This window comes from Melospiza melodia, chromosome 9, assembly GCF_035770615.1.
Source record: "Melospiza melodia melodia isolate bMelMel2 chromosome 9, bMelMel2.pri, whole genome shotgun sequence".
Taxonomy (NCBI): domain Eukaryota; kingdom Metazoa; phylum Chordata; class Aves; order Passeriformes; family Passerellidae; genus Melospiza; species Melospiza melodia.
Window position 1 is genome coordinate 16,176,089 of NC_086202.1, and position 12,482 is coordinate 16,188,570.

The 12,482-nt window shown below is 35.1% G+C and overlaps 1 protein-coding gene across 2 annotated transcripts in view; it reads left to right on the plus strand.

The window, feature by feature from the left end:
* The window catches only part of PLCE1 (phospholipase C epsilon 1), a 138,795-nt gene that overhangs the window by 19,112 nt on the left and 107,201 nt on the right, over positions 1–12,482 (plus strand). For both annotated transcript variants that reach the window (XM_063163514.1, XM_063163515.1), the window contains exon 2: positions 3,560–5,157. In XM_063163514.1, coding sequence (XP_063019584.1) covers positions 3,901–5,157 — 1,257 coding nt within the window. In that variant the 5' untranslated portion in view covers positions 3,560–3,900. The remainder of the gene's footprint in view (positions 1–3,559; positions 5,158–12,482) is intronic.

Here is a 12,482-nt window from a genome sequence, read left to right on the forward strand (position 1 = left end):
TAGACATCCTAGCAAACATGATCTAAACTGAAGCTTCTGCTGAGAGGTGTCTGTCGTTCCTACCAGGCATTCCTGATATTTTCTTTTCATGGAATATAGCGATCATGTGGCTGCAGTTTGTTTGGATGAAAAGAATAATTTTTGACTTATCAACCAGGTGAATCAGTTTGACTCTGTGGATTCATGATCTCCAAATGAGTGAGGTGGAGAGAGTGGGGACAAAAAGAGAAGAGTGAGGAGAGGAATAGGTCTACCAGTTTTTGGTGGCAGCGACCTGCTAGATTGACATGGATGAAATATCAAATTAAGTTTGCAAATTGCAGAAATGTATAAACCATATTAGGAAGCATTTTCTTCCATTCCCTATGCTGCTCATTTTCTCCCTTGAGCTATTGTAGCACATTAGTGCAACCATACTACGAATTAGATTAGGAAGATATTTTAGCTGTGAAGTAACTTGAGTAAAAAGATTCTTGAGATGGATCACATTTGCATTGCAGTCACATTGCAGTGATCACAAGAGGATGGGAACAGCTGGACATGCAGTGGGAGCTTCTTATGCAGACATTATTCTTGATGAATTGGATTTCAAACAGGCACAGATGGAGAAGAGTGATACTGGTAGAGAGAATGAGCAAGGAGGGAATGGAGAGGTGTATGGCCTCAGCAGCTCAGGAGAGAGGTGACCAACAGAGCCAGTGTTGAGGGAGATTTGAGATAATTTCTAGAGAAAATAAAAAGGTCTGAGAGAAGCTGTTTGGGGAGGGTGTGGAAACACTTTGGTGTAAGAGAGAGATGGGAAAATTATTCCATTATTATTAGTAGGAAAGAGAACTGTGAAAGCTCAGTCCTAGTCTGTGAATGGGCTTTTTGGATAGTCAGGGATATAATTGGACTTCTGGCTTTAGTAAATTTCTACTTACAGAAGCAAATCAGTGATGTGATTAGTTTTCTTTTTTAATGTTTCTTCATAAAATACCAGTGTAATTTAACATACATGGTCAGTTTCATGATCTTAAAGTCATTGTGAGATGTTAAAGTTGCATAATACATAATAATGTTGTCTTTTTGCACAGTAGAGTGATATTTTGTTAGAGCTTCACTTAGCAAAAGCTGTAATGAGAGGTATAATACTTGCAGTGACAATCCAATCCATTAATTTTTATCCTTGACTTAGGAATAATACAGGGAGTACATTTATGTATATATCATGGTGGCAGGAAAGATAAATATATCATGGTGGCAGGAAAGATAAATCAATAGAGTAAGACATTTTGATAGATCACAGAATTCTTTGAAAAATCAGTGCTGAAGACAACTACTGATAGACATGTTTTATACCTTTTACAAAGAATTATTACTTGATATAGCTGGAAAAAAAAATAGAGATCAAGAAAAAATCAGCTTCTTCTCCTTCCTAAATCTTTCTCCTTTGATCAGCATCACTGCATGTAGGTTTCGACTGAATGGCCCTGATTGCCAGAAAAAATAAGATGGGCTCCATCAAGTGTGTAGTGTCAAAAAGTTACGTAAGCTGTCATCTGTGTATTTGAAGAGGAGGGACAGGGAAGAGGGATAGGAAATGATACAATAAGAATTGCTGAAGTGCTTTCCTTTTTTTCGTGTGCATGTTGGTCGTAGTGTGGGGGTTTTTTTTGTTTTTTTTTAAGTGAAATAAGTGAGGTTGAAGAAAGAGGATTAAAATAAATTCCAGGGTACAGTTTAAAGGTAGCGGGACTACCAGAGAATGCAGACTTTAAAAATTGCAGGAGTGTTACCTTTTCATTGGATGTGCCCTGCAGCTGAGCTGTTGCAGTAAGTCACAGGGTGCTCTGTGATCTGTGTTGGTAACATGACTCTTGTCTTAAGACCCAAGCTTGTCACTCCATTGAACTACTGCTTTCTCCTTCTACACAACTTTTCTATGAACTGGGGCTGTTATTTTCCTTTCTGGTGCGAAATCTCTCTAGTACAGGATCTGAGTTTACCACCTGGACTCTGATCTGGCTGATCTGGCGTGCACGTGCACTTCGTAATGGGTGGAGAATGTAAAACTTGTGGCTCTTTGTTCTCTGTCACTTTCCTTTGTAACCCTCCCTGTTTTTAAACCAGTAAAATTGAAATCTTTATTGAGGTATGAAATTGCATTTTTTTTCCATGTACTTGTGGTAGTTATTGTATGAAGAAATAGTGCTGTTCCCGGCCTAGCAAACTTTTAAGCCACAGATTTGTAGCTAAATGTCACTTCTTTTAATATTTTTTCCCTTATTTTTTTTGCGACCCTCCATCCACCATAGCAAGTATGATGCATTTAGTTACACTTATTAATTTAATTTGGTGGGAAAATGGGATGTCAAATATCCCATGAACTAATGATTGTGTTTACCTTTTGATTGGTGCCAGACTGCCTTTGGATGAAGGTTAGCAACCAATAAAAAATGGAAGCTGACACTCTAAAATGGATTAAAATAAAATTGTTAATCATAATTACTTGAGAAGAATATCAAAATAGATTTTACACTTCAAATTAATCATTGTGCTTTGCTGCTTTTTGTGCTCCCCATAATTTCTAATTCTATCTGCTATGGATGATTTAATTATTATGTGTTGCTGAAACACTGATTTCATAATTTGCCTTTGTTTTCTGCTATTTTTCAAACTTTAAAGTTTTTTTTTCTTTTGCTTGTTCCTATTGAATTTAGACTGTTCTGGTAAATGTAGGCCTTAATATAACTGCCTACATTTTCCATAGTTTTAATAATACATGTTATGTTTTTCAGTGGCAAATGTCATAAATTGAAGTATAAGTGCATTTGTTTAATTCACCATGATTTATCTAGGCATGTCTCTTTTAGTCTTCTGTTTCCTTTATTGAGCTGTCTGTAATCTCATATTTTCTGACTCCAAGATTTATTTCTAATATGCTGCTTGCAGGAAGGTAGTTGAGAATTAATGACAATGTTGAAAGGCAGGTTAGCTTTTTAGCTTAAGGCATACAGTAAAGGAGTCAGAATATTATTTGTATTTCAGTTTTACTCTTCATGCTTTTTTAGTTATAAACTTGTGGCGAAGATACTGTGTTTTCTTTATGATTTCGTGGTAACAGCATACAGTTTAAGGAAAGCAAAAACCATATAACACCAAAACAATTGTAGTTGTACTTCTGAACACGAAAAGAATTGCTTAAAAGACAGTGTAGATTTAAAACTGTGTTCCTCAAAATGTTTTATCCCGGCTATGAGTCAGAAAAAAATGCGTAAAATACATTTTCTTTTTTCCCTTTTTATTTATGTGTTCAATTTCATTGTTACAGCTTCAGACTAATAAGTTTTCTGCAGTCATGTGGCCTTCCGTAGTGCAGTGGAGAAAGCTATTTAAATATGTAAAACATGACAGTGATGACAGTCCAAAATTCTTCTGTGAAATTTTAAGACAGATTTAAATGTGTATTTTGGAATTCTCCAGGTTTCAGTACAATTATCTTGTGTTTGTAGTTGTGATGGTGAATTTTGTGCCATGGATGCTGTTTAATATCTCTATATATGTTTTTTCTCTACAGAAAAACAACTTTGTGGGTGCCCTGTGGGGAGATGCATCTGTGACATGAAATATGTGTTTGGTCATCTACAGTCTGAGGCAACAGTGTGTGGGCTACATATGACAGAAGAATTACTTGTGGAGACAGTCCAGCTGAATGGCTACATCATAATAAAGAACTGGTTTAAAAATGTTAATGTCTCAAGCCAGTAATCCAAGTTTGGGAAAGCCTAGCAGCCCAACAGTAAAAACAATTAATTTTTTGTAAACGTCGGTGCATAAAGAACAAGGAGTTGATATATATTTTACCATGTGTTCCCTGATTGTTTAGCACTGAATCTTTCATTACACTGAAATCATGGTATGAGGATTGGTGGGGAAGGTCCTCCCCCCATCCCCAACACACATCCAGCAACTAGAGACTGTGTCAAGATGACCTCTGAGGAGATGACAGCATCTGTTCTGCTCTCTGTGGTACAGGGTAAGGTGATAGCTGCCCAGTCAGCTGGAGATGAAAATACTGAAAATGCTTTGGACACCAGTGTTATAAGAAGACATACAGCCAGTTCAGGAAGGCAAACCACACACAATCTGTCTTACTTACACAGACTTGAAGAAGAAAGTCTTCAGGGCTCAGTGCCCAAAATATTCCCTCTGGCCAAAGAACAACTGGCTAACGACAAGAGTAATGAAAACTTCTGGGAGAGGAACAGCTCCATCTCTGATTCAGTGGAATTTTTTAACATTAACTGTAACATTGTACAGAAGAACTACAAGAGCAATATCTCCTGCAGCCAGTTGTATCAATCTTGTGGTCCTTTAGCAGGGGAAGAGGCATGCCTGGAAACTGGAATTCCTGTTTCTCTGGAAAGAGCCATGCTTGCTGAAATTCAGTTGAAAATGAATGGACCTTCATTAAGAAGCCAGACAGCAGTAAATAAGAATGACAGCAGTGATCCTGATAAAGTGGCCTTTTTTCACTTACATTGTGCTAGTGAAAGGAATATATCAAAGGCTTTGTGTGGTTTACACAAGAGCTTCCTTTTGGATGACTGCTTGCAGCCCATGAGTGATGGTGATGGTAACACCACTGGTTCCCCAGCCTGCACTTGCAGCATAATGCAGTTGACAAATAATTGTGAGAATAAAAATGGACAGCAGTTGTATGAAGATGCTTTAAGGGATAAGTTCTTATGTCTGGAAAGAGCACCACGAAAGGTTAAAGTGGCATGCTCAGGTCACAACTTCTGTGGAAATAACTTTACTGGAAGGATGCCCTCAAAGCCCTTTCTGAGCCATTTTGAGGACTGCAGTGATAACTGTGAAGAAGAGCTGGAAGAGGATTTTTTTAGAAACAAAAAGGAACGTTCGACGCTATTAATAAGACGTTTCTGTAAAAATGATAAAGAGGTTAAAAAATCAGTTTATACTGGAACAAGAGCAATTTTTAGGACTTTACCATCAGGGCACATAGGAACTGTTGCTTGGAATTATGTTGAGCAAAGGAGAAACAACAGTGGCATGAAGCTTTCTAGGATTACAACAGAACAGCTAACTATAATTCAGTCCCTAATAAAATGGAAATTTAATTCCTGTCCTGAGAAGTCTTTATGGTATGAGGTAAGCTTTTCATAGTGTTTTTTGGTTTTTTGTTTTGTTTTGCTTTTTTTTTGTGTGTGTGTTTTTTTTTTGTTTTGTTTTGTTTCCTTTTTTGTTTTGATAATGTGATGACCTTTCCATTAAAAAAGTGGCTTCAACTAGTAAATAGTTAGTAACACTGAAGGGGATATTTCACTTACCCACATTGAACAACCTTATGCTAAACACTGCTTTTCAGAAAAAATGTATTGCCATCTTCTAAAATTCTTTTGGTTTAATATAGACACATGGTAAATATGTCTATAACTATTTGTATATAAAATTTATACATATATATGTCTATACAGTATATATCAGTATAAAAATGTGTATAGGTAAATATTTATACCTAGATTTATGTATAAATTTATTTCTTGATAAATATTCTTTTCTTATAAAAATATAACACACTTATATACAAGTCAAAAAGATAAATGCATTTTATAGATATTTCTATTTTAAACAGAAAAAGTATGTAATATACATTTATATTTTTCCATATATATGATAGGTGTAAAATTATTTATTATAATTCTACACAATTGAATATATATAGCATATATGTATGTATAAACATTTGATGGATATAGTAATAATATAGTTGTTCCATAAATATAATAAAAGCATTATAGATGAGACTATTAGATTACAGTGAAAAATTTGTTGCTCAGGAAAAGAAAGTATAGTGTTTCCCCAAGTTGGAGGTATTTCTATTTCTTTTACACCTCTTTTACAATAATAAAACAAGTAATACTTGAATAGCGTACATTAATGTGCTGATATTGCCCTGGTTTGTGTTCCCTTAAGTTACGTAACACAGTGAATACTAAATTTAGAATGAAATCATGAATGTATAAATTATTATTATAGACATTACACAGCATCTTCTTAATATTTTAAGATTTTAAGCACATTCTTAATTATTTTAAGTAGTGAAAGATTTTCTGCACTGGTGGAAATTAAATAGTTGTTGATGTAATCTATAAAAGATTTTGACCACTGATTACTGAGCTTAGCAAAAAAAGGAGCTGTAGTTTTCTTCTGTTAAAATGTATGAATAAGCTGGAAGAAGGGGAAAAAATAATCAAGGTAAAGAAGTGTGTTGTCATATAAGCTATGCTTATAAATTGGTCCTGAATAAATGGAAATCTCTTCTTCTCGAAGAAATTTCTAGCAATTATTGCTCGGAGTCTTCAACAACTTCCAGTAGGAATGAAATGGAAGAAAACTTACATATTCATCTATCATTTACATTCATGTGAGATCACAGAATCTACAGTAAAATTGATCAAACAAATATGAAATTTTGTCAGTGATAAGGGAAGAGAGGACTCTGACTCCATGACAGTTGTGCCCTCCTGTAATAGACTCGTGTCCTTCTAGAAATTAGTATTTTTCCATTTAAGTAGTTAATTGAAGAGTTCTCTAAACGTGTATATGTCAGGTTTTTTACCAGGTTGCAGAGCTTTGTGGTACTGTTGATTGTTGTGAAATTCACCACGCTGCTTAGTGGAAGTACACGCTTGCTGGGACAGCAGATGCAGTGAAGAGGGTGTGATCACTGTCCCACAAAGGGGTGAATATAATTCTGTAGGTTTACTTAACATGGTGTATGCATGGTACATTTAAGTATCATTACAAATTTTATGGGGGAGAGATGGGGCAGTGTTTTGTAGCTGAGATAGCTGAAAGATGTGTTTATATTTTTTCATTGGACATCTCCAGTTTGACATGAGTTCCTTAGGTTCTGTCATGCTTGCCTGTTTAACCACTTTCCACTACCGCTGTATAATATTGAATGTACAGCATTTTGCGGTGAGAGAGCTTTAATTTGAAGATTTTTTTGTAGTCTATGTATATGAACTCAGAAATAAAAGTAGTAAGTACTCACTGAATAATTATTTAAGTAGAAAAAGTTCTGTCTCCAAGTCAGCAAAAGATAAACAGGCACTGTAAAGCACTTTGCATAACTACAATGCACAAAATAGCACATGGTCAGAAAAAGCTTAAAACCACATGTTTCTAAGTCTTTCTTCATCCAAATGGACACTAAAACTGTTTTTCTTCATATCAACCTCTATATATAATCTCCTTATATACAACATGCATCAAGTTCTCTTAGCAATGTTTTCTTGTTATTTTAGTGTAGAATATTGTTTTTGTAATAATATTTGTATGGGTTTATGGCTTATATTATTAGCATTATAGATGGATTTACAGAAACATAGAAATTAACTTAATGGATGTGATAAATATATGGGCCTATTGAATGTATGCACTAGGTTAAAATAATTTAATGAATTATGGGCATTTGTAGGAATCTTTCATGCTAATAATCAAAGGAAGAAGGAAAAAGTAATAAATGAATGTGGTAATTTGTTCTTCCTTTCCCCTTATCTCACCCTTTGAGCATGCATTCTGTTTGGAACAGCTAAGTGAACAGTAGTTCTGTTCTTCAAGAGGAAAAAAAAGTTGGAGAAATTAAGTTTTCATAGCAGTACTGGTGCAACATGGAACAATAGAGACCTTTATATTTTAAAGTAGGAAAATGTGGGTCTCATTTGTGCATATCCCTTACATAAAAATTCTAGCTCTAATAAAGGAAAGGCACTGAATTGTCGTTTGGTTAAGTGATTTTTTCTTTTTTCTTCCTCTACTTAGGGAGGTGGGCCTAAGGATTTGCACTATATTGAAAATACATGATGTTACATTTTTCTTCATGTAGCATATTATTACTGTTGATAGGTATTTCATATGCAGATTTAGACTCCTCTGAATTTAATGTATGTTTTGTATGAAGAGAGAAGATCTTTATCTTGAATATTTTTTCTAATTTTGCACTTATTTTTTGTAGCTAAATACAGTGCAGCATTTCCCCTGATCAGATTGGTGTGCGTGACGGGCTGTTGTATCTGTTCAGGAGACACCTACCTGTCTGTGTTGGAACAGAGCAAACCCCTCACATTAGTACATATTCAGGGAGTCACAAGTGCAAAGAGTTTGCCCTAAAACAATGAGAGTGCAGGCTCTGGTGTTGGCTTTGCTTGAACAGGGATCCACGGCTTGGGTTGAGTTCAGCTGCACTGTGTTAGCAATCTGATTAATTCCTAGTCAGAGTTTCTGGGATCTGTGAGATGTAAGGTTCACAGAGCTGAAATACGCTTTGTTTTTTGCTGGTATGATGGTGATTTTGCCGTGGTGGTAAAGTAATGTGACAAAAGTGAACCTGTCCACCATTGACTAACATAAGAAATCTGGGCAGCTCACTAGACTTTCACAGAGTGATTCTCTCAAGCTATGTAAGTGACCTCAAGATCTGCAGATGGCAGCTGCAACAACATAGTTGCAGTGCATAATAGCTAAATTCTTTAGTTAAGCTTATTTTGTAGGCGTCAGTACTGTCTCTGCTGTGTCATTACATTCCTGGTGCCAGCAGTTTGAGCTTTAAGAAGCAAGAACTCTGCTGCCTTGCTCAACTCTGCTCAGATGGAAGTTAGCACTCTAATATACCTGATGTTCTTCATAGTTGCTAAGTTACTAAAATGCCAAATACTAATTGGGCAGCAATTAAAGAAAATATTAATTGCTCCATGTCTGTTCCCATGGAGAATAGTGATTCTGTAATAGATTTACCTTGTGGGAGTTTTTCATAATTCATGCAATAGTTTGGCATAGTACCTCAGCATTTGTTAGCATCAGGCTTTTTCCCCTGTAGTGTCCATGGTGTTTTTATGACTCCTGTGTTAAATAAATGTAATGCAAAGATTTGTGATATGCATGGCTAATGTAAGAAGTTGCATGTTAAGATTTCTTTATTTCCATGAAGTTGAGCTATAATCAGTTGGTGGTGTCTGTTAACAAAAATTTCAGGGAGAAAAAAGATTTGGAGGTAAAAAAATATTAATTTTTGTAGACATTTTATAAAAATCTGTATTTTAAAATTTTTATTAATGTGGAATATATAATAGTCATTTTGGATAATATTTTTTAACAAATAGAGCTAGGCAGAAGTTTTCTGTTTAATATATAGTATTTTAATTGTTGTTGATAATTGATTTTTAATTCTTAATAGATTATTAGTTACAGTAAACATTTTGTAATTAATATAAATATTGATTTTAATTTTGAACCTGTAGAGAGATCTCAGTTCCCTCCCTCTGCTGTCCTCCTCCCTTCCAGAGCTGTATCAGCAATTCTAGTCGGTGCATGCTTTTGTGGCATTTCTGAAAATACAGATAGATTGAGTATTTCACTATCAGTCATGGAAATAATGGTTGCTTAGGGTATTTCAACAACAGTTGCATTAACCAAATGCAGGAGCTCAATTTGGTTGTTTTTCTCGCATGTTGAGTTAATTGTAACCTTAATTTGTCAATATTTATCAGAATGAAGGGTGCAACCCTCTTTTATATCTACTAGTATTTTGGAAGATACACTTTTCCAATGTATTCAAAACATAATTTATATCGTGAAGAGGCCCATATTGATTCTTAAGAAGTGAAAGAAAAACTTGCAAGCATTTGATTACCCTCTGTGCTAGTATGAATTAGCAGTATAGAGTCCCTGTTTGTGTGCTGTGTTTCAGTCACATGACTGATCTGAGCTATTGGACAGAAAGCTTGTGGAGTGTCCACATGAAGTTACCTGGACACAAGTCTTATTATTAAAGTTATTCTGCCAAGCTCTCTGAGATTCACAACCCAAAAAGTAGTTTAAAAAATTTAAATTATTACTGACTTTCACTTCTGGGTTGTTTTTAATTGTTTCTGTAGGAATTTCAGGTCTGGGTTTGCTGTCATACCTTAGTTCTGTTAGAATTATGTGCTTTTCCCACAGTTTTTTACTTCTTGCTACATATTTTAAAAGATGGAATTCTTTAAATGGACTTTTACTCTCTTCCTTCACAGTTTTCCCTGCATATCTGAAATGTAACATTGCTTTTCAGGCTAACATTTATGCTGTACTTGTACTTGTATTTAACAAAAAAGGCTACTTTGCGATTCTATGGTGTGGACCACAGGCAGATTTGAGATTTTTCAGCTTTCCATTTTGAAATAAAATTTCTAGTCTAGCATGCTGAAAGGAATTTACAGGAAATAATGACATAAAGCAAATAATCTGCAAGTGGTTGGAGTGTTTCTCCATTCTAACAATAATTTTTTTATCTGACTGTGCATGAGTATTTTGCCTGTTAAAATGCCATTGTGCTTTTTAGACATAAAGGTGTATTTACTTATGGTAAAGTAGTTGGTAGGTAAGGACAAACAGGTTTTTATTCTACCTGGACCGAGTATTTCTCATTTCTTTGTTTAAAGAAATAAGTTAATGAGCAGAATTGACTATTTGGAAAAAAATCAGGGAAGCAGGAGAAGAGCCAAATAGGCATGAAATTATGTTTTCCCTTCAGTAAGTACTGTAAAAATAAATTGAACTTTTAAAAATGAAGGTCTGTACTTGTATTTGCTTTGGGTTGAGTTACTCCAGCTTTACAGGCTAGCTTTAAAACCAGAAAACTTACCCTCTGTCTGTAGAAGTCATTTTACTGCCATAATGTGATAGGGTTTGAGCTAAATTGCTTAATATTTTGTATTATTTTACAGTTGCCTTATACCTTTAACAACATTGGGCCAAATTATGAACAATAAGTTTTAGCTGTGACCACACTTAGGTATTTAGAGCCAATAGTGTGGGAGTCTTGGCAAGAGCATTATATTATGCTTTCAGTTTTTCCACATTTTCTGACTTTCCTTCTAGTGACTGTTCATTAACTGTAAAGCAGCATGAAGGTCTGGTTTAGAAAATCTCCCTGCAGCACATTAAAGGGTTCATTTTAGAGTGTTAGAGTTGGACACTTTTCTAAATTCTTTCTCAGTTGAAACTAAGTTATCTCCATTACCTGTATGAACTGTTGAAAAGTTGGGTTGTTTACTCTGGTGTAAGTTAATAAAAACTGTGCCATATAAACATGACTCTCTTGGTGAGTGAATAACTAAAATCTGAATTTTTGAGATTTCATATACATTTTAATTTATCTTGCTTTTCTACAATCTTTCAGAATCTTTTTAAAAAATTTTTCTAAAATGAAGTAAGCTTGGCTTGACAGTCATTGGTGGGCATATACCTTACCAGTATGATATTTCAAGAACAACTTAGAGGAAAAATGTCTGCTGGAAAATTTTATGTGCCACAATATCTAAGCCATCCTCCATGAGATATGAGGCTATTTGGTTCTTCTGTGTGTGAAAAGTGATTGGATAATGTACAGTTACAAGCCCTCTGGTCGTGAAATTTTCTTGAAAATATGGACTAGTGGCAACCTAAAAGTCAAAATAAAGATTGAATATAATACAGCCATTAAGCACTGTCCAAGTATGTCCACTTGGCTGGGCTACCGAGTGCCAGGGGGTCTGAGGTGCTCCCACACCCATCAGAGCTAATGGCACCAGGGCAGCACTGGAACCAGGCTGACTCAGGGCAGTGTGACAGCACACAGCCTCCATCAGGAATGCTGCAAGTGAGGCAAACAAACAGCCCTGGCATTTGTAGCCACTTCTTAATTTTCTTTCTTTTTTAAAATTTTTGTTGTCCTTATAATTTCACTAGACAGTGATATAGTTAGACACTATTACTTACCTGTAAAACACACATAGCAGACAGTGCTTCTATTGTCCTGCAAATTGTGTGAAAGTAAAAATTTGTTTAATATTTTCAACTGTAACCAGATACGTTAATTTTTGAACTGAGATTGAAGACTTGCTTTTAGTATAGAAAATACTGGAAGAAGGAGACCTACAGGGAAGGTTGCTGTGATAGCACAGAAGCATACAAAAGCAATGAAAAAGTTTACTTTTGTCTTGAAATCAGCACCTGCACTTGTTGCAGGACTCTGAGTACTCTAATGAACTCTCATGAAAGTAGGGGTTTTTTTTTCTCTTAGCTTTTCCAGTAATTGTAATGCCTGTTGAGTGTTGCTACCATTTGGACTTTGAATCCACAGTAAAATAATGTAATCTTCTTTTAAGGTGATTAAAAGTGATTGTTATGTACTGGTTATTTTCATGCTAGTCTCTCAACACTGTAAATATTGTTTTCGAGCAATCAGAATGGATACAGGCCTTCATTAGTAAATAGTGGGCAAAACAAAGGAGGTATTATTAGCTGCTCCAGTTTCATGTTACAGCAGTCATAGTTCTTAGAGTGTTTAGGAATTTGCTTCAAGTATTAGAGAATGGGTGAAATCCTGGTCATACTGTAATCTTTTAAAATCTCCTATTGGGATAATGTTACTTGGAGGGAGAAAAAGAAGC